The following is a 20,325-nucleotide window of genomic DNA, read 5'->3' as shown; positions in this document are numbered from 1 at the left end:
CACAGTTATGTACTTACCAGTATGGCAGACAGGGCAGCAATTAAATAGTGAAGAGTTGGCAGATTTATCCATTCCTTATAGGGCATTTGGCACTGAGATCACCACTGACATAACTGTCAATCAGAACAATGTTGATATCTCAATAGGTTCTGAGCCCTGGGATGTTTGTGGTGGAGACTGTTCTCTCTCCTTTTATCACTTACCGTGGCTAAAGACAAAGAGCAAATGTGACCTTATTCTGCAAGAGTAGATCGTCTGGCTGCCAGGTTTTACAGAGATTGTTGTTTGGGAGTGGCTGTTTGAGGGTAACTCCACATCTGGCATGTAGGAGTCTTTTATGGAGCAGTTGATCGGAGTGCAGATCAGGCATATGCCTGTGAAAAGGAAGGAAGGAAAGGCAGAATTCAGGAACTGGGGTTGACCAGGGAAATTGTGAGTCTAGTCAAAAAGAAAAAGGATGCATACATAAGGTCTAGGCAACTAAAAACAGATGAAGCACTTGAAGAATACAGAGAAAGTAGAACAGAACTCAAACAAGGAGTTAGGAGGGCAAAAAGGGGTCAACAAGTTTCCTTGGCAGATAGGATTAAAACGAATCCCAAGGCATTTTATACATATAGTAGGAACAGGAGGGTAGCTAGAGAAAGAATTAGTCCACTCAAGGGCAAAAGGAGGGAAATTATGCTTAGAACCAAAGGAAGTGGGTGAGATCCCGAATGAGTACTTCGGATCGGCATTCACAAAGGAGAAAGATATGTTGATTGATGGTGTCTCGGAGGGATATATAAACTGTCTACAACAAGTCATCATTACGAGGGAGGAAATGTTAGGTGTATTAAAAAGCATTAAGGTAGACAAATCCCCTGGGCCAGGAGGCATTTATCCCAGATTACTGAGAGAGACAAGAGAAGAAATTGCTGGGTGTCAAACAAAAATCTTTGTTTCCTCATTGGCCACAAATGAGGTCCCAGAGGATTGGAAGATAGCCAATGTTGTCCCATTATTTAAGAAGGGTAGCAAGTGTAACCCGGGTAATTATAGGCCAATGAGTTTGACATCAGTGATAGTGAAATTGTTGGAGAGAATTCTTGGGGATAGTATCTATACACATTCGAAACTGAATTGTCTTATTGGCAACAGACAGCATGGTTTTGTATGAGGGAGGTCACGTCTCACGAATTTGATTGAGTTTTTTGAGGAGGTAACAAAAATGATTGATGAGGGAACAGCCGTGGATATTTTCCACATAGACTTTAGTAAAGCATTTGACAAGGTCGCTCATGGCAGGCTGGTGCAAAAGGTTAAATCACATGGGATCGAGGGTGAACTAGCTAGAAGGATCCAGAACTGTCTTGTCCATAGAAGACAGAGGGTAGTGATGGAAGGGAGGTCTGAATAGAGGTCTATAACAAATGGTTTTCCACAGGGATCAGTGCTGGGGCCTCTGCTGTTTATAATATATATAAATGACTTAGAAGAAAATGTAACTGGTCTGATTAGCAAGTTTGCAGGCGATACTAAGATTGCTGGAGTTGTGGATAATGCTGAAGGTTGTCAGAGAATACAACAGGATATAGATAGTCTGGAAAATTGGGCCGAGAAATGGCAGATGGAATTTAATCTGTACAACATGAGATGATGCATTTTGGTAGATTCACATGGGAGCTATAAAACAAATGGCAGAATCATCAAGAGCAGAGACAAACAGAGAGATCTGGGAGTGTAGGTCCACAAATCTTTAAAAGTAGCAGCACAGGTGGAGAAAGTGGAAGAATGGAAGGCTTGCCTTCATCGGCCAGGGTATCAAGTATAAAAGTTGGCAAATTATGTGGTCAGGCCACATTTGGAATACTGTGTTCAATTCAGGACGCCACATTACCAGAGGCTTTGGAGGTAGTACAGAAAAGGTTTACCAGGATGTTGCCTGGTATGGAGGGTATTAGCTATGAGGAGAGGTTGAATGAACTGGGATTGTTCTCCCTGGAAAGACGGAGGCTGAGAGGCAACCTTACAAAAGTTTATAATATTGTGAGGGGCATAGATAAAGTGAACAATTGGAAGCATCTTCCCAGGGCAGAAATGACAATTGCAAGGGTGCACAAGTTCAAGGTAAGGGGGGAAATGTTTAGTAGAGGTGTGCAGAGGAAGTCTCTTGGACAGAGGGTGGTGGGCCCTAGAATGCACTGCCAAGTGATGTAGTTGAGGCAGACATGTTAGCAACATTTAAACCTTACCTGGATGGACCTATGAATAGGTGGGGAAAAGAGGGAATTAGACGGTTGGTCTAGATGGGACAACATGATTGGCTCAGGCTTGATGGGCCAAAGACATTGGTGATCCGTGCTTCTGTTTTCTTTGGGCGGAACACAGATGCAAAGGACACCAATTTAGTTGTAGGATATCCTGCAGCCAGAAAGAGCAAGCTTCCTGCTAACTTCATGAGCTCCACTTTTTAGATGTCTTGGACAGCTAGTCTAACACATTCAGTTGCCCCCTTGAATATGCTAAGACAGGGCCTAATGCCCAATTAGGACTCCTTTTCAAAATGAATTACCAACAAGTGGGACTGGTCCATCATTTTCAGGATTTTTCAATAGTTCCTGGGCAGCCAACAGGTCAGCTGTTTCGTGTTATAAAATAACCTGTCTGTGGAGCTCAGAGAAGTTCCAGCTTCTGCCGTAATCTTACCAATTGCCTAAAAGTGGAATGGGTCTATTTTTCAATACACTGTTACAATACTTCAACTGGGAAAATTTATCCTCTTGTAGACTGAACAGAAGACAATCTTGGACAGCTTGTAATTAGGCATGTTTGAGCTTTGACCAGAATGCCTAAGCTGATCGTTAGCAATCTACATGAACATAGATAGACCTTAGAGCTTGCAACTCCTTTTGCCTATTCATTTGATACAATATGGACATCATTGGTTTGGCCAGCACTTATTGCCCATCCCTAGTTGCCTGTCAGAATGTGATGGTGCGTTGCCTTCTTCAACCAAGCAGTCCCTGAGATGTAGGTACACCCACAGTGCTGCTAAGGATGGAATTCCAGGATTTTTACCCAGCAACAGTGAAGGAATGGTGGTATATTTCCAAGTGAGGGTGGTAAATGATTTGGAGGGTACCTTCAGGTGGCAGTGTTTCCAGGTATCTGCTGCTCTTGTCCGTCTAGTGGGTAGTGGTCATGGATTTGGAGGTGCTGCCTAAGACATCTTGGTGAGTTCCTGCAGTGCATATTGTAGATCGTACACATGATTGCCATTGTTATTCAGTGGTGGAGGGGTAGGAACCAAGTGAGATGCTTTGCCCTGGATGGTGTTGAGGTTCTTGAGTGTTGTTGGATCTGCACTCATCTAGGCAAGTGGAGAGTATTCCATTACACTCTTGACTAGTGCCTTCAGGCTTTGCGGGGGTCAAAAGGCAATTTACTCGCCAGGTGATCCCTAGCACTTGACCTGCTCTGGTAACCATGGTATTTATATGCCAAGTCCAATTCACTTTCTGGTCAATGGCAATCCCAGGATGTTGATAGTGAGGGTTTCAGTGATGGTAATGCAATGTCAATAGTTGGATTCTGTCTTGTTGGAGATGGTCACTGCCTGACACTTGTGTGGCATAAATGTTACTTGTCAGCCCAAGCCTGGATTTGGATGTGAACTGCTTCAGTATCTGAAGAATCACAAATGACTCTGAACATTGTTCCATCATCTACAAAAATTGCTACTTCTGACCTTATGATGGAATGAAGGTCATTGATGAAGCAGCTGAAAATAGTTGTGCCTAGGACACTACCCTGAAGGACTCCTGTAATGATGTCCAGGAACTGAGATGATTGATCTCCAACTGCCAAAACCATCTTCCTTTGTGCCATACTGATAAAGCTGGCAAGGCTGACTCCATTGAGGTTGGAGTGCCCTTTAGAAAGCCTGGTAGTGCCAAACTGTGCCAAGGGGCAGTACCAGGGCAGTGACTGACCATGTCCCTCTCTCGTACACTTACCTCTGCGCCCAGGGACCCCAGTGATGGTTTCTCATTTGGCCAAACCTGCTGTGAACCTTGTCAATGTGACGTCATGTTGATAAAGTATGAATTTTTAGTGAGGGGAGTATCATATGGTGGGAGGCCCATTAATAATATTTAAATACATTAAAATCCATTTAAATGAAGTTCCCACCTTTTGTGGATGTGAACCAAGTGACATTGCTGGCAATTTTCAATTTCTCTGGACTTTATGCTCATACCGTCCATCACACGCATGACCTTTAAGTATTTTAACACTATTCTTCGTATGCACTTTATTCACTGTTGCCATTAAAATTGATGACCCTTCCTGTCCCATTCTGCTTTCATTTTTCCAAATCACGACAATCCTCTGTTACCTTGACTTTTCTCTTTAGATGTCTAAATTTCCCTTCACCTTCCCATTTTCAGCTTCGAATCCCATCCACTATCCTAGTTGTACTATTCACCATGAAGGTGATCCTAACCAGTTTTAGTAAAGCCTATCCCAATCGAACAATTCCCTCTTTGCCCAGTAATGTTGCTAGCGCCCCATGATTCAAAAGCTTTTCTAACCGCTCCTCTCTTTGAGTTTAGCTCTCAAGTCTGCTTAACCCTCTGCCAGTGTGCATGTGACTTAATTATCAATCCAAAGATTATTACCATTGAAGTTCTGTTAAGAAATTTAAAACCCAGCCCCTTAAACTACCTCAGCAGAACATCGGTCCTAGTTCTAGCTCATGTCAGTGGACCTTAAATGGACCCCAGAGACTAAATTTTTTGTGTTTTACTGAGAGCTCTTGTCCAACCATTAAGAGATGTCTTTAACCCTGTCACTGGGCAGACTACACAATCTTCAGTATCACTAGGCTTAAAGAACAGTCCCCACTCCCCTGGCTTTCATGTCCAATATCACTGATACGTGCCTTTGCGCTACCTGCACTTAAACGATTTCCCGCATCACGGTGCAGTGGTCATGGTCAGTTTGCCAATCTACGTGACAGATCTTCTTCTCACCCATGAAGATAGCAGGCACCTTGTACCTCTTCACCTAGATCAAGAGCTGAGGTTCCTCCATTACTGGTTATTATCACATTGTTGTTTGTGGGAGCTTGTTTCCTATATCACTAAAGTGAATATAGTTCAAATGTACTTCATTGGTTGCAAAGTGATTTTTGAAGGTCACAAAAAGTCTAAGCAAATATAATTTCTCCTACTTTCTTGATTGCTTTCTTTCTGAAGTTACTGTGCTAAAGCTAAGGATGCATAAATCCTCAAGGTCTTTGATGATGTATGGACAGGCTGCAGACATCCCATAGCTGTGGGCTATTGCCATAAACAGCTTAAACCTGGATTCCATCTATATTTGGCTGTTTAATGCATTTTCTCAAAAGGTAAGAACTGCAGCAGGTTTTACTCTGTCACACCCCTTTATCCAAGAGATGTGCCTAATAACAGGGTGCAGCATAAGCAGGTCAGTTGATAGACTGAACTCAGCTGTGTTCATTCAATAAACTGCAGTGGTGTTGTTTATTGTGAATGACATGCCAGCTGGAACATAAATTTAACCTTCTTCAGAATGATGGGTAGCCTGTGGCTTCTGGCCAGAGTTTCATCATAGTTGGTAATGGTCGTCAAATGTGTGGTGTAACAGTGTGCAATCACCAGCAAGCACCTTCAAATGAATGGTGGCTTGTTTAATCTTAGTATTTGTTTCTGATCTGGAAAGGTTGATTCGCCCTCTCCCTGACAACTGTCTGAGGCTGAAGCAGCCTATTTGCTACAATGCTGTCACACTTAACCCCGAGATAAGCTTCTGACTACGCAGCCATACCATCACTCACAGCGCCTATTTCCATCTCTAAAGAACAGCCTTACTGCCTCAGTTCAGCTGCAGCTGAAAATTCACCCATATATTTGTCACCCGCGAACTTGACGATTCCAATGTACTCCTGACTGGTTAGCCTCCCACATTCTACCCTAAGGGCTGAATATTGTGGCTGGCCCCTCCTCCAGAAGCAAAGTTGGTTTGGAGGTCATTGCCCCATTGCACAACAGTTGCCGGTAGCACGTTGTGGGCAGGCTAAACAGGATAAACAGGGGCTATGGGGGTCTTCTGGAGAGCAGGTCCTGCCCTCTGTCAATCCTAATAGCACCAAGAGGGATTTGTGGGCATGGCCAGAATTGCAGTGAGAAATAAGAAGAAGACCCATGGATCCTGCAGCCAGATAAGTCCAGAGTCTGGGGCAGGGAGGTTCTGGGCAAGTTAGAAAGGGGCACAGCGGTATGGCAGTTGTGGGCCTAAAGCTGCAGATAGGTAGGAAGAAGTGTCGGGGGGGGTGACGGGGGCAGTGGGTTCTATCTTTGGGGGCCACAGCTCCGCAGCCTCAGAGGTCAGCCCTGAAGAAAGAACCCCCCTCTTCATTCCTGCTCTTCAAAAGATTTATTCAAAAAATTGTGTTGTCCACTCCTGCCTGACTGCCCACACCAAAAATTTTGGGCTGTGTAATATCAGGATCAGTTAGGCTTGGTTCCAAACTTAATTGATCCTTGATTACCTACTTGAATATGTAATCTGTTGGGAGGGTAAGCTCAGGGATGGATAGAAAGATGGTGGGGTGGGTGGGATGGGCATCCCTTCTATTTTATGTGCCCTCTGTCAAAAACACAACTGACAAGGAAGGTCATGCAAAAGAGGCAGCTCAAATGATCTGAACAGTCATCCGTATTCCTACTATTATTTTCACAGCATTTTCAATCCAAATTTTCTATAGTCTAATTCTTGATTGGCACTGAAAGGAACAAGCTTAGACCCATCAATGCTCACCCAATTCACTAAACCCTCACCAACTACCGGTGATGTTAACTCCGCCAGCAGGCAAAAATGATCTAGCATTTTATCAGATCTATTTTTTTATTCGATTCAGCTGAAAGCTTTCAACGTTTTAAAGTTTAAAGTTGATTTATTAATGCCACAAGTATGCTTATATTACTGGTGGCATAGTGGTTAGCACTGCTGCCTCACAGCGCCATGGATCCAAATTCAATCCCAGCTTGGGTCACTGTCTGTGTGGCATTTGCACATTCTCTCTGTGTCTGCGTGGGTTTCCTCCAGGTGCTTCAGTTCCCGCCCACAGTCCAAAAGATTGCAGAATCCCTACAGTACAGAAGGAGGCCATTCGGCCCATCGAGTCAGTACCAACCACAATCCCACCCAGGCTCTACTCCTGTAACTCCCATACATTTAACTTACTAATCCCACTGACACTTGGCTCAATTTAGCATTGCCAGTCAACCTAACCCTCACAACTTTGGACTGTGAGAGGAAACCAGAGATAACTCACACAGACACGGGGACAAAGTGCAAACTCCACGCAGGCAGTGACCCGAGGCCGGAATTAAACCTGGGTCCCTGGCACTGTAAGGCAGCAGTGCTAACCACTGTGCCACCATGCCCCCCTTAGGAGTGCTGGCTAGGTGCATTGACCATGTAAATTCTCCCTCAGTGTACTCGAACAGGTGCCAGAGTGTAGTGACTAGAGGATTTTCACAGTAACTTCATTGCAATGTTAATGCAGGTCTACTTGTAACATGAAATAAACCTTAAAGCTTTAAGTAACAAGGGCGGCACAGTAGCACAGTGGTTAGCACTGTTGCTTCGCAGCTCCAAGGACCTGGGTTTACTTCCCGGCTTGTGTCACTGTCTGTGTGGAAGTTGCACATTCTCCTCGTGTCTGCATGGGTTTCCTCCAGTGCTCCAGTTTCCTCCCACAGTCCAAAGATGTGCAGGTTAGGTGAATTTGCCACGCTAAATTGCCCCTTTGTGTCAAGGGGACTAGCTATGGTAAATGCATGGGGTTACGAGGATAGGATCTGGGTGGGATTGTGGTCGGTGCAGACTCGATGGGCTGAGTGGCATCCTTTTACACTGTAGGAATTCTATGATTCTATGAAATTTCCCAGACCAAGATTCTGCCAATTTTTCAAAAACTGGTACCAGTTTGCTGCCTGATTCTGTTAGGAAAAGAATTAATGTTTTAAAATGTGTTGCAGGTTGAATATTATCGTCCAGGAGCAATTTGTTATCACGTCTCAGCATGTCATCAGTCTTCAGTGTTTTAACACTCTGTGAAACATGGTATAATTCTGCACCAGTGTAGCCAATTATTGAATCAAAGAGGTCACAGACAAGTGTAGATAGGCTGAAAGATTACCCTAATCAATCACCGGGCCTTCTATTTGCTGTCCAACTGTAGACAGGTTGAAAATAAAGCTCCGCTAATGATTTTCTTGATAGAAATACTGCCTGATGTGTTACTGAGGTGTACGAATGAGAAAGGTCTTGGATTCATTCTGAGTCTGTGTTAACCTCAGCGAAAATAAATGTGGAAATGCATAATCAAAGTGCCTTTGAGCTGAAGAGAGGGGGAAAAAAAATCATCCAAGTTTACAATAACTGGTCACTGTCCAGTGTCCTTTGCTTCACAATATAATTTGGGTGGAGCTATGATTTGACCATCCAGGCTCAAAAGTGAGGAATCAGCATCTTTGAAAGAGGAGAAAAGAACATCTGGGGGAGAATAACATACACGCTAGGGATCGGGCACTTAAATTCAGCTAACAGTTTAATACAGTAGTGAGGGATGATATTAAGCTCAAACCTGTCTGCTCTCTTAGCTGGATGTAAAACATTGCCATGATAGTGACTGAACAAGAGCCAATGAGTAGAGCAATATTTTTCCATTACGGTGGCACAGTGGGTAGCACTGCTGCCTCACAACACCAGGCAGCCGGCTTCGATTCCAGCCTCGGGTAACTGTCAGTGTGCAGTTTGCACGTTCTTTCCATGTCTGCTCAGGTTTCCTCCCACACTCCAAAGGGTTAGTTTGATTGACCATGCTAAATTGCCCCTTAGTGTCAGGAAGATTAACAGGATAAAGGCATGGGGTTACAGGGATAAGGGCTGGGTGCAATTGTGGTCGGTGCAGCTCGATGGACTGAATGGTCTCCTCCTGTACTGGAGGGATTCTATTCTATGAACTGACAAATTCACTGATCCGTTGATTCACTGATTCGTTTTGTTGCCATTTGTGGAAGCTTCTGAAGCACAAATTAGTTGTTGTACCTCCCTACATTACAAAGAACAAAAGACAGTTCAGTACAGGAACAGACCCTCTGGCCAACCAAACCTGCGCCGACACATGACGTCTTTCTAAACTTAAGGCCTTTTGCCCCCACGCGGTTCACGTCCTTTCTATTCCCTGCCTATTCATGTAACTGTCAAGATGTCTCTGAAACATTGCAGCAGTGGTGTACTTCGAAAAACATTTCAGCTGGAACTTTTACCGGCACGCTCGCCTGAGGCTCGTAAGATTACGCCTGAGGCCACAGAGAATGCCGTTCTGCGTGCCAGAATGATCCAGGGCCTTCATTGACTTTGGGACGTTGTGGAGTCATTAAAGGTGCTTTATGGAGGAAATTTTCTTCGAGCAAATGTGCAAACTAATGCAATGTGTGAACTGCAGTGTTTGGCAAGTGTCCCAAACATTTCTGCTGAAGTTCAATCAAAGGTAGAAGATCGTCAGTTGCTGAGGAGCAATAAGGGGATGACATGCTGCATTCCCCGTGAATAGATCAGTGCCACTTGGCTGGGAATCCCAGGGTTAAAAAAAAGATTCTACACTAAAACAAAACTTTGGGAGTAAATTACCTACAATAAATCCTCAGACAAGACAGAAATATCCACTCCTAGCTTAAAGTAATACGTAGAGCAGAGTACATGTCTTCATTTTGAATTGAAATCCTTACTTATTTATAATATATGCTGATGTAAATCTTAAGCTGGTTTACAGCTTGAAAACCACAAGTGGCAGCCCTTTTTCGTCAGGAATCAACTTGAAGACAATTTCCTTTAATACTGCAGTCTGATGAGGGCAGGCTTTAACAAACTGTAAAGCGAGGCTGGAACAGTGTATAATAACAGCCTTCAATTGTGTCGTACATCACTTTAAGTGGATCTCCTCGCAAAACGAGCTCAGTGAAAGAACTAGGCTTTCCTTTATCTTTCTGGCATCCACTGTTTCGAGGCAGCATGTTGCAGTGAAATGCTTTGGGGAGCAGTGCTGATGTTTTTCAGTGTGTGCCATGTATTACCCATTGACTCCGCTTCCTTTACAGGCTGCAAGAATGTCCACTATGACCTGGTCTTTCTGCTGGACACGTCCTACAGTGTGGGCAAGGAGAACTTTGAGAAAGTCCGGCAGTGGGTGGCCAATTTGGCAGGGACGTTTGACATCGGTCCGGATAAGACGAGAGTTGGGGTCGTCAGCTACAGTGACAAGCCTTACACGGAGTTCAACCTGGGCGCTTACCAGAACATAGAAGATATCAAGCAGGCTGCCGCGAGCATCAGGTACCGCCGAGGGAATACTGTAACCGGGGAGGCTATCGGATATGTCACCTTGAACAGCTTCTCTCAACTGGCTGGCGGAAGACCCAATGATCCCAACATTCAGAAGGTAGCAATTCTCTTGACAGATGGCAGAAGTCAGGATGAAGTGTTGCCGAATGCCACATTGGCTCACTCTGCTGGCATCAGGCTCTTTGCTGTGGGTGTTGGTGATGCCCTTAAGGAGGAACTGGAGGAGATTGCCTCAGAACCCAAATCAGCTCACATGTTCCACGTGACTGATTTTAATGCCATAGACAAGATCAGAGGGATACTGCGACAAAGACTGTGTCAAAGTAAGTACTTAACACTTGTTATGTGCTGAAGCATATCGGGAAAGACAATGTTACCTGAAGGGTTTGAAAAGCATTTAACTTCTTTTAAATGATGAGCTTCATGTGCGTGTGAACTTTTTTCATTCATTTTCATTTTTAAACATAATGTGATTGCAATCATTCATGATATGAAGTAACCATGTCAACCTGCCTGGGGCAGAGAATTATATATAATTGGGTAATGAAAGAGTGTCCTTGGTTACGAAGGTGAATCCATATTATGTGAGATATTGTTAATCCTTTACCTGAATTTAACCATAGTAGTGAGATATGGTTGTGAAACAGGTGTTCTCCTGCATCCCGTACCAGTTTGGTATGGCAATGAAATCAGTTAGCTTGTCCACACGTGATGTGGAGATGCCAGCATTGGGCTGGGGTCTGATAGCTCATGATTCCAAGTAAGCCTGTTGGACTTTAACCTAGTGTTGTGAAGCTTCTTATTTGTCTATGCAGATGGTTTAGGGTTGTTTGGAGATAGGGCAAGTGTGGGCAGGATGGGTGGTGGAGGCCATGAATTCGGGGGCGGGGGGGACAGTAGCAGATTAGAAGAATGTTCCTCCTTTTCGCCACAAAATATCTTGATAAAGCTCACCTTCCAGAGTGACCCCCAGTGGCGTCTTTGATTGGGCTATTCAGCATCTGGAAAAATTGTCCCACCCCTTCCGCCATGGAAATTGTAAAGTTGATGCCGGACCTCAATTTGCATAATTAAGCAGGTTTCCACCTGGTTTGAACAGATGTGCTCAACTTCCATTAAAAACCTGTCTCTCATTTGAATCAGTCCAGAAATTGGGCGTCCAAGACGTCCACTGGATTTTCTTCTGCTAAACGTCCATTTATCAGGTGACATACACTGGAGCTGGCAGTTAAAAATCCCCTGATGTGTCCCCTAAGGTGGGAAGCCTGTCACTGAAGTCAGCACGTCTGCAAAACTGCCAAGTCAGCAGCAAAGCTTATTTAGTTTGTCGAATTGACTTGTCTGAACTCCTGTGGATTTCTGTATATATGATGGAAACCCAGATAAGCACATGAAGGAGAGGGGATTGAAAGGTATGGTGTTACAGTGAGATTAATTAAGATGGAAGGAGGCTCTTTTGAAGGATAAACATTGCCCTAGACCTTGTTGAACCAAGTAGTTTGCTTTGATGCTCTGAATTCAATGTAATGTGTGTTTCCGTTTGTGTTAGTACTTGCTCTCAAGCGAACAAATGGCCCCATCATCGCTGTTTCCCCTGCCAAAAATACGTTGCAGTTCTCAGATCAGGGAATTCTTATTTGTTTAACATTCTTATTCGATGGTTATGAGACATTTGTGGCGAAAGTAGTAGATTTGTTTGAAACAAATAGTTCTGCAATCTGTGATGGTATAATAAAAATGTGGATACTTTCCGTACTAGAATTGATTTTACTCTCGTGATTTGAGCAGAAGTGTGGCGCATGAAAGTTTGCGTTGTGAATCTGCACACATTTCTTTTGGATCTCTTAGGCTGACAGCACTAGGGTTTTCTTTGGGGCTTCTTCCATTCTGATACTTGCCAAAATATCTCGATGTACAGGTCCATAGTTCCCTAAAAGTGGCAACACAAATGGATAAGGTGGTCAAGAAGGCCTATGGCATGCTTGCCTTCATCGATTGGTGCATAGGATATAGAAAATGGCAAGTTATGTTGCTGTGGTATGGAACTTTTAGTTCGGCCACATTTGGAATATGGTGTACAGTTCTGGTCACTTGACTATCGAAATGTTGTGGAGACCTTGGAGAGGGTACAGAAAAGGTTTACCAGGATATTGCTTGGTTTTGGAGGGTATTAGCTACAAGAAGAGATTAGATAAATCGGTTTGTTTTCACTAGAATGTCAGAGGCTGAGGGGCAACCTGATAGAAGCTTACAAAATTATGACAGGCGTGGATAAAATAGAGAGTTGGAGTCTTTTGCCCAGGGTGAAAATGTCAATTACTGGGGGACGTAGGTTTAAGTAAAAGGGAGAAAATTTAAAGGAGATGTGGGAGGCAAGTTTTTTACACAAAGGATGGTAAGTGCCTGGAATGTGCTGTCAGAGTAGGAGATAGAAGCAGATGCAATAGCAATGGATAAGAGACATCTGAGCAGATGCACAAACAGACAAGGAATAGAGGGATGTGGACCATAGAGAGGCATAAGATCTTTAGTTTAGAAAGGTGTCGTGTGTCAGTGCAGGCTTGGTGGGTTGAAGGGCCTGTTCCTGATTCATAGGATCATACAAAGCAGAAAGAGGCCATTCAGCCCATCAAGTCTGCACCAACAACAATCCCACCCAGGCCCTATCTCCATAGCCTGACATATTTACCCACTAATCCCTCCGACCTATGCATCCCAGGACACTAAGGGGCAGTTTAGAATGGCCAGTCAACCTAGCCCGCACATCTTTGAACTGTGGGAGGAAACTGGAGCACCCAGAGGAAACCCACGCAGACACTAGGAGAATATGCAAACTCCACACAGACAGTGACTGGAGCTGGGATTCGAACCCAGGTACCTGGAGCTGTGAAGCAGCAGTGCTAACCATTGTGCTACCGTGCCACCCCATGAATCCCAAGTATCGGGGATACTTGGGATTCATGTGCCAAGCTTCAACCAAAGAGCAGCAGAGCAGCACAAGCCCCAAAGTAATTAACCCCCGTGAATTTAATAACATTGGCTTGGATGGGAGTCTCAAATTCAAACTCCAGTGGTGAACATATTAGTGTCCTTAAGCCACTGAACTAGCCAGTTGCCAAAAAAAAGAAGTCTTGCTGTGTCTGGTGCAGGATAAGTGAGGTAATTCAAAATATTTCTACCCCTGATTCATTTTCAGAGCTGCACAGTCAAAGGAAAACTAATGACAGCTCTTTCCATTTTCACTGGAGGGGAACATTTAATTATTCATGGAACTAGCAAATGACTTGAAAGAAAGTAATTAAAGAGCACCATCTTCACCTCCAAGGCGATAACAGAGGCAAGCCAGCCATGAAGCAATTTTGATTCAGTGGTATAAGGCACGTGGAGTGTGACGTTCTCACAATCCAATGTGTTCATGTGGATGAGCCCATACATCAGCTATTTGGCAAAGGGAGATTACAGGTTTGATCAAGGCTGTGCCCCTTTAATTATTTTAGAACTCTGGCAAGCCACTTGGACCACGAGTGTGGTAGATATTCAATGTTAATTGAGGGAGGTGTCATAAAAAGGCTACAATGTCAATTTTTGCTTTATGAATCTAAAATTGGCTACTGTACTCACTAGTTTGACACTGTGTCACTGTCCTGTTCAAGCAATCCTGAACTCCTGAGTGTTTCACAAAGGTATTATAAAGTGCAAAGGTATTATAAACTGCATAAACACATATTAACCAAGTATTGTGAGTTTAAATCATAGGCAGCACAGTGGCAGAGTGGTTAGCATTGTTGTCTCACAGCGCCAGGGATCTAGGTTTGATTCCTGGCTTGGGTCACTGTCTGGTCGGAGTTTGTACATTCTCCACGTGTCTGGGTGCTCTGGAAATACGTGCTGGTTAGGTGCATTGGCCGTGCTAAATTCTAACTCAGTGTACCCGAACAGGTGTTGGACTGCGGAGACCGGGAGATTTTCACACTAACTTCATTGCGGTTAATGTAAGCCTACTTAGAATCATAGAATCCCAACAGTGCAGAAGGAGGCCATTCAGCCCACTGAGTTTGCATTGACTACAATTCCACCTAGGCCCTATTCCCATAACACCACATATTTACCTTGCTAATCTCCTGACACTAGGGTCAATTTAGCATGGCCAATCAACCTATCCTGCACATCTTTGGATTGTAGGAGAAAACCAGAGCACCTGGAAAAAACCTGTGACACTAATAAATAGATAACAATACATACATAATAATTGGGGCGGCACGGTAGCACAGTGGTTAGCACTGCTACCCCACAGCACCAGGGACCTGGGTTTGATTCCCGGATTGGGTCACTGTCTGTATGGAGTTTGCACATTCTCCCTGTGTCTGCATGGGTTTCCTCCAGATATTCCAGTTTCCTCCCACAGTCCTAAAATGTGCAGATTAGATTGATTGGCCATGCTAAATTGCCCCTTTATGTCAGGGTGACTAGCTTGGGTAAATACATGGAGTAATGGGAATAGGGCCTGGGTGGGCTTGTGGACGGCGCAGACTCGATGGACCGAATGGCCTCATTTTGCACTGTAGGATTCTACAATTCTTTGAATTGTCCAGTTCCATTGCCCTGACAAGATGCTGATGGTAGAATTTCAGCTTTAATGGATGTTGTCCTTGGTGATGATGGTGCACCCACAATGATCTCTTGTCAGAGACGTTGTCAGGTCGATGGCACATGCACCATCCTAAGGTGCTTCGTTAGCTGCTTAGATGACAATTCCATACAAAATTAATCCTGCTGTTTTTACATAGCCATGTATTTTTTGTCCTCCTTCAAATATGTTTGAGGAAGAAAATGGGCAATTTTGTTCCAACAGAAGGATGGTGAACATTTGACATTTTCAGTTGTTTGAACAGGAATCTACCTGGTTTTTCTGATAGAATTCAAGTTGTTAAACATTCTAACTGATTTTACACCACCCCCACCCTGCTCCACCCCCCCCTCCTGCCCTACTACCAAAAACCTAGACATTAGCCCAATATAAGTTGGAATGTAGCTTTGTCACCTGTCTTTGGATATTATTCACCTCAGTGACCACCACCCATCTCACACTGGCGCCAACATACCTTGAGATCATTTAGGAAACATTGTCCATTTTAATCAATGTAACTTAGTAACATCTGTGCCTTTTGACAGCTGATATCTGCCAGGCTGTTAACACTCAGTACTCGACTATTGAGTGAGCCAAGCTTGCCTGGGTCTGGTGTACACAGTCATTCACAACATAAAGATTGCCAGGCTGAGTTAGAAATTTGCCTTACTTAACATATCTTAGCACAAAACGTTTTTCTTAAGCACAGGATGGCACAGTGGTTAGCACAGTTGCTTCACAGCACCTGGGTTCAATTCCTGGCTTGGGTCGCTGTCTATGTGGCGTTTGCATATTCTCCCCGTGTCTGCATGGGTTTCCTCCTGGTGCTCCAATTTCCTCCCACAGTCCAAAGACATGCGAATTAGGTGGATTGGCCATGATAAATTGTCCATTAATGTCAGGGGGATCAGCAGGATAAATATATGAGGTTACAGGGATAGGGCCTGGGTGGGATCGTTGTCAGCGCAGGCTCTGTGGGCCAAATCCTTCTGCACTGTAGGGATTCTATGATTCTGAGTAATTTTTCACACTAACAGAACTGATGTTTAAATTTCACACTTGATTATTTTCTATTTCCCAACTTTCAGCTTTGACAACAATGGAAATCTCCTGAAACTGGTTACGTATGCTCCCATCATAAGAACATAAGAACATAAGAAATAGGAGCAGGAGTAGGCCATCTAGCCGTTCGAGCCTGCCCTGCCATTCAATAAGATCATGGCTGATCTGAAGTGGATCAGTTCCACTTTCCCTCTTTCTCCCCATAACCCTTAATTCCTTTGTCTATCAGAAACCTACTTACCCGTGACTTAAATATATTTAACGAGGTAGCCTCCACCACTTCAATGGGCAGAGAATTCCAGAGATTCACCATCCTTTGAGTGAAGAAGTTCAACCTCAACTTTGTTCTAAACTGCCCCCCACTCTTATTTTGAGGCTGTGCCCTCTCATTCTGCTGTCCTTTCTAAGTGGGAAGAATCTCTCTACCTCTGCCTTATCTAGCCCCTTCATTATCTTGTAAGTCTCTATAAGATCCCCCCTCAGCCTTCTAAACTCTAACAAGTACAGGCCCAGTCTATTCAATCTCTCTTGATAAGGTAATTCAATCTCTCTTCATAAGCTAATTCAATCTCTCTTCATAAGCTTCATAAACCCATCACCACCCCACTATGCTTCCCCAGCTCCCCACCCAACTACTAGACAAAAAGGAACTAAATTAACAAGTGGCCTCAACCTTGGGCACATATCTTTGCTGGCTGTAAAGGAGGGAAAAAATCATTATTTTAGACAGCCTGTTAAGTGAATCTTGCCTCTTTCGGTACCCCACCATTTAACTTCAGTAACCCACCATTTAACTTAAAGGGGGCAAATACAGGCACTGAAAGAAAGTGTGCTGGAACAAATTCAGATTTTTCAGATTTACGTGAGGAAGTTTAATAGAAATTGGATTGGATTTGAATCCAATACTCATTCTTCATTTGAAAGATGCATTTATTGCATTTTTGAAACCCTTTTCCAGATGCTTCCTTCATTATCAGTTCCTAATACCACCCAATAATAAATCCTATGATGAGAGCGCTACATTGTCTATTCTGTAAAAGTTACCCAGTGCTGGGTTGAAAATAATGACTTAAAAAAGTATCGACATGAGCCCCCTTATATCCCTGTGATGGTGGAAAGTTAAATGTATCGTGCGGCGGTATCAATTAGATTATTAATTGCAAATCGGTTTCATTAAGAGTAAAAGTTAAATGATAACACAAAGTTTACGCAACAGATTGTCCTTGATTACAGAATGTATTAATTTCTATTGTTTTTAGGAGTTTAAGTGAGAGATTCTGTAACCCATTTAACACACAGTTGCTTCTATGATGTGGGGTCTTTAAGATCTTTCTCAACAGATGAATTTAAATGGAGAAATAATAATGCAATCTTCTGCTATCAGGAAAAGCTGTTAAAGGTATACTTTAGGTGCAGCCTGCTTGATTTGCACCACATTCATAAATATCCACACCCTCCACCACCAACACTCAGTAACAGCAGTATGTACTATCTACTGCAGAAGATGCACTGCAGAATCTCACCAAAGATCCTTAGGCAGTATCTTCAAACCCACACCACTTCCAACTAGAAGGACAAGGTAGCAGATACAGAGAAACATCACCACCTACAAGTTCCCCTCCAAGCTATTCACCATCCTGACTTGGAAATATATCACCATTCCTTCGCAGTCACTGGATCAACATCCTGGAATTCTCTCCCTAATGGCATTGTGGGTCAACTCATGATGCATGGATTGTCTCAAGAAGGCAGCTCACTACCACCTATTCAAGGGCAACTAACGTTTTAACATTTATTTATTAGTGTCACAAGTAGGTTTACATTAACATTGCAATGAAGTTACTGTGAAAATCCTTCAATCACCACACTCTGGTGCCAGTTCGAATACACTGAGGGTAAATTTAGCATGGCCTATGCACCTAACCAGCATATCATTCAAACTAGAGATGGGCAATTAATGCTGGCCAACCAGTGACACCCATGTCCCATGAATGAAGAAAAAAAAGTGAGACCTTCCTCAAATACTTTATTCATTCTTGGGTTAAGAAAGAGGGGGACATATTGACCATTTCCAGTTGTCCTGTTACAACTGGGTGGTTGAGCGGCTTGTTTGGCAACAGAAATAGGAATAGCGCCACATTTAGGTCAGACTACTGCACTCACACTCCCACCCCCTTTGCCCTCTCCTCATTTGACCACAACAATTCTACTTGCCAATGCAATGAGCACTTAACTGTTTACACACTGTGATCAGAAAAGAACAAACAAGGCAGATTTTCTTGAGTTTGAGAGGTTAGCTTTATTATGCATAAACCGGTCTAAGTAAAATAATAAAATACCTGCCAACTTTCACACACACGCACGCACGCACGCACACACACACACTTGAAGTTCAGACATTCAAATGAAGATTACAAGTTGGGGAAGGATAGGTTGACCAAATTAGAGCCCATTAAAAAGTAAAAGAGTGGGCAGTCTTCAGTTTAGCGAGTGCCTGACTTTGAGTGGAATCCAATCATCTGTTTTTTTTTCCGATTTAAAGATATAGATGACTGAGTTGATTGTTCTTCAGGAGATGGTTGTGCTGAGAAGTCTCAGTCTGCAGTACAATGTTCTTGGATGATCACAGTCAGCACATAGGGCTCGAACAAGTGGATTGGAAAAAGAAAAAGGCAGGTGCTACCCCACTTTGGTCTTCTTTCTAAACTGCTTGTCCTCAGTTCTATTGAGAAAATGTATTTAAAAATAGACAAAGGACTGACTTGTCCTTCCTTCTCCAACTGCCAGGAGTTCTGCGTAATCCAAATGTGAATTATTAGCTCATATCTGGAAGATAATTTAGTCAGCGGCCTGTTTTCCAAGCTTTCAGGCGTAATAGTCTAGCTTATCACAAACATTTGAATACCTCAAGTGATTGCCATAGATGCCTTTGTTAATGATCATAGAACAGAATCAGTGCGGAAGGCGGCTGTTCGGCTCATCGAGCCTGCACCAACAACAATCTCACCCAGGCCCTATCCCTGCAAACCTATGTATTTATACCACTAATCCCCCTGACACTAAGAGGCAACTTAACATGGCTAATCAATCTAACCGACACATTTTGGACTGTGGGAGGAAACCGGAGCACCCAGAGGAAACCCACACAGACACGGGGAGAACATGCAAACTCCACACAGACAGTGACTCAAGCCAGGAGTTGAACCCAGGTCCTTTGCGTAGTGAGGCAGCAGTGCTAACCACTGTGCCACCCCACGGGAGATTTGAATCATCATACTTCCTTCAAGTCATTTTTTTGACAGGATTAGCAGACAGACTATCCCAATCCAATGATTTGGAATAAGGGAAGTATAATTACACAAGTTGGGTTTAGACGTCTTAGGCTGTGTGTTCAAATCAAAAGTTCAATTCAGATTCCCAGCCAGTAGGTTGAAGTCATTGGTTGGGATTTACTGTGCAACCTGCTGCAAGTATCACAGTGGCGGGAGCTAGCCTACCATTAGCCAGTAGCGGGGTCTCCTGGTCCCACCATTGTCATTGGGCTTTCCCATTGAATGCAGCCCATGTCACAGTAAAACTCATGGTGGGGGTGTGCCATCCGTGGGACCAGAAGATCCTGCTAGTGTGAACGGTCAGAAGGCTTTAGCTATTATTTGGCATTACGCACAGCTTCATGACACACTATAAAGAGGGTAGGATTCTTTCTCTAAGGGGTATTAGTTGGGCTTTTATGGCATTCTGACAGCTTCATGGTCACTTTTACTGACATCGGTACTTTTATGCCTCAAAAAATTAAATTCAAAGAATGAAATTTGCATGGTAGGAGTTAAATTCATGGGATGGGATTTTATGGCCTTGCTCATCCCAGAGCAATAAAATCCAGCCTAAGGTCAATGGACCCTTTCCACTGTCCAGTCCTTGCCTGCTCGAATACCTGTGGCGGATGGGGTGGTAAAATTTCGGCCATGTTCTCTGAATTACTTGCATCCCAACATTTTACCTTTCAATCAAAATCAGTATTCTGCCCTGTCAAACATGAAAAGTTATCTCCTTTAACCTCAAAAATTATTATTCTCTTTTATTCAATCATTTGTGGGACATGGGTGTTGCTGGTTTGCCAGTATTTATTGCCCATCCCTAGTTGCCCTCGGAAGACAGTTGAGAGTCAACCATGTTGCTGTGGGCCTGTAAACCAAACCAGGTAAGGATGGCAGATT

The 20,325-nt window shown here is 43.6% G+C and overlaps 1 protein-coding gene across 1 annotated transcript in view; it reads left to right on the top strand.

Annotated features, from left to right (window-relative positions):
• col22a1 (collagen, type XXII, alpha 1) overlaps positions 1 to 20,325 on the top strand; it is a 285,376-nt gene that overhangs the window by 24,538 nt on the left and 240,513 nt on the right. Inside the window, exon 3 of the mRNA XM_080193549.1 lies at positions 10,176 to 10,742. Coding sequence (XP_080049675.1) covers positions 10,176 to 10,742 — 567 coding nt within the window. The remainder of the gene's footprint in view (positions 1 to 10,175; positions 10,743 to 20,325) is intronic.

This window comes from Carcharhinus amblyrhynchos, chromosome 8, assembly GCF_965287045.1.
Source record: "Carcharhinus amblyrhynchos chromosome 8, sCarAmb.v2.hapA, whole genome shotgun sequence".
Lineage (NCBI taxonomy): Eukaryota > Metazoa > Chordata > Chondrichthyes > Carcharhiniformes > Carcharhinidae > Carcharhinus > Carcharhinus amblyrhynchos.
This window is presented reverse-complemented; position numbering and strand designations above follow the sequence as displayed.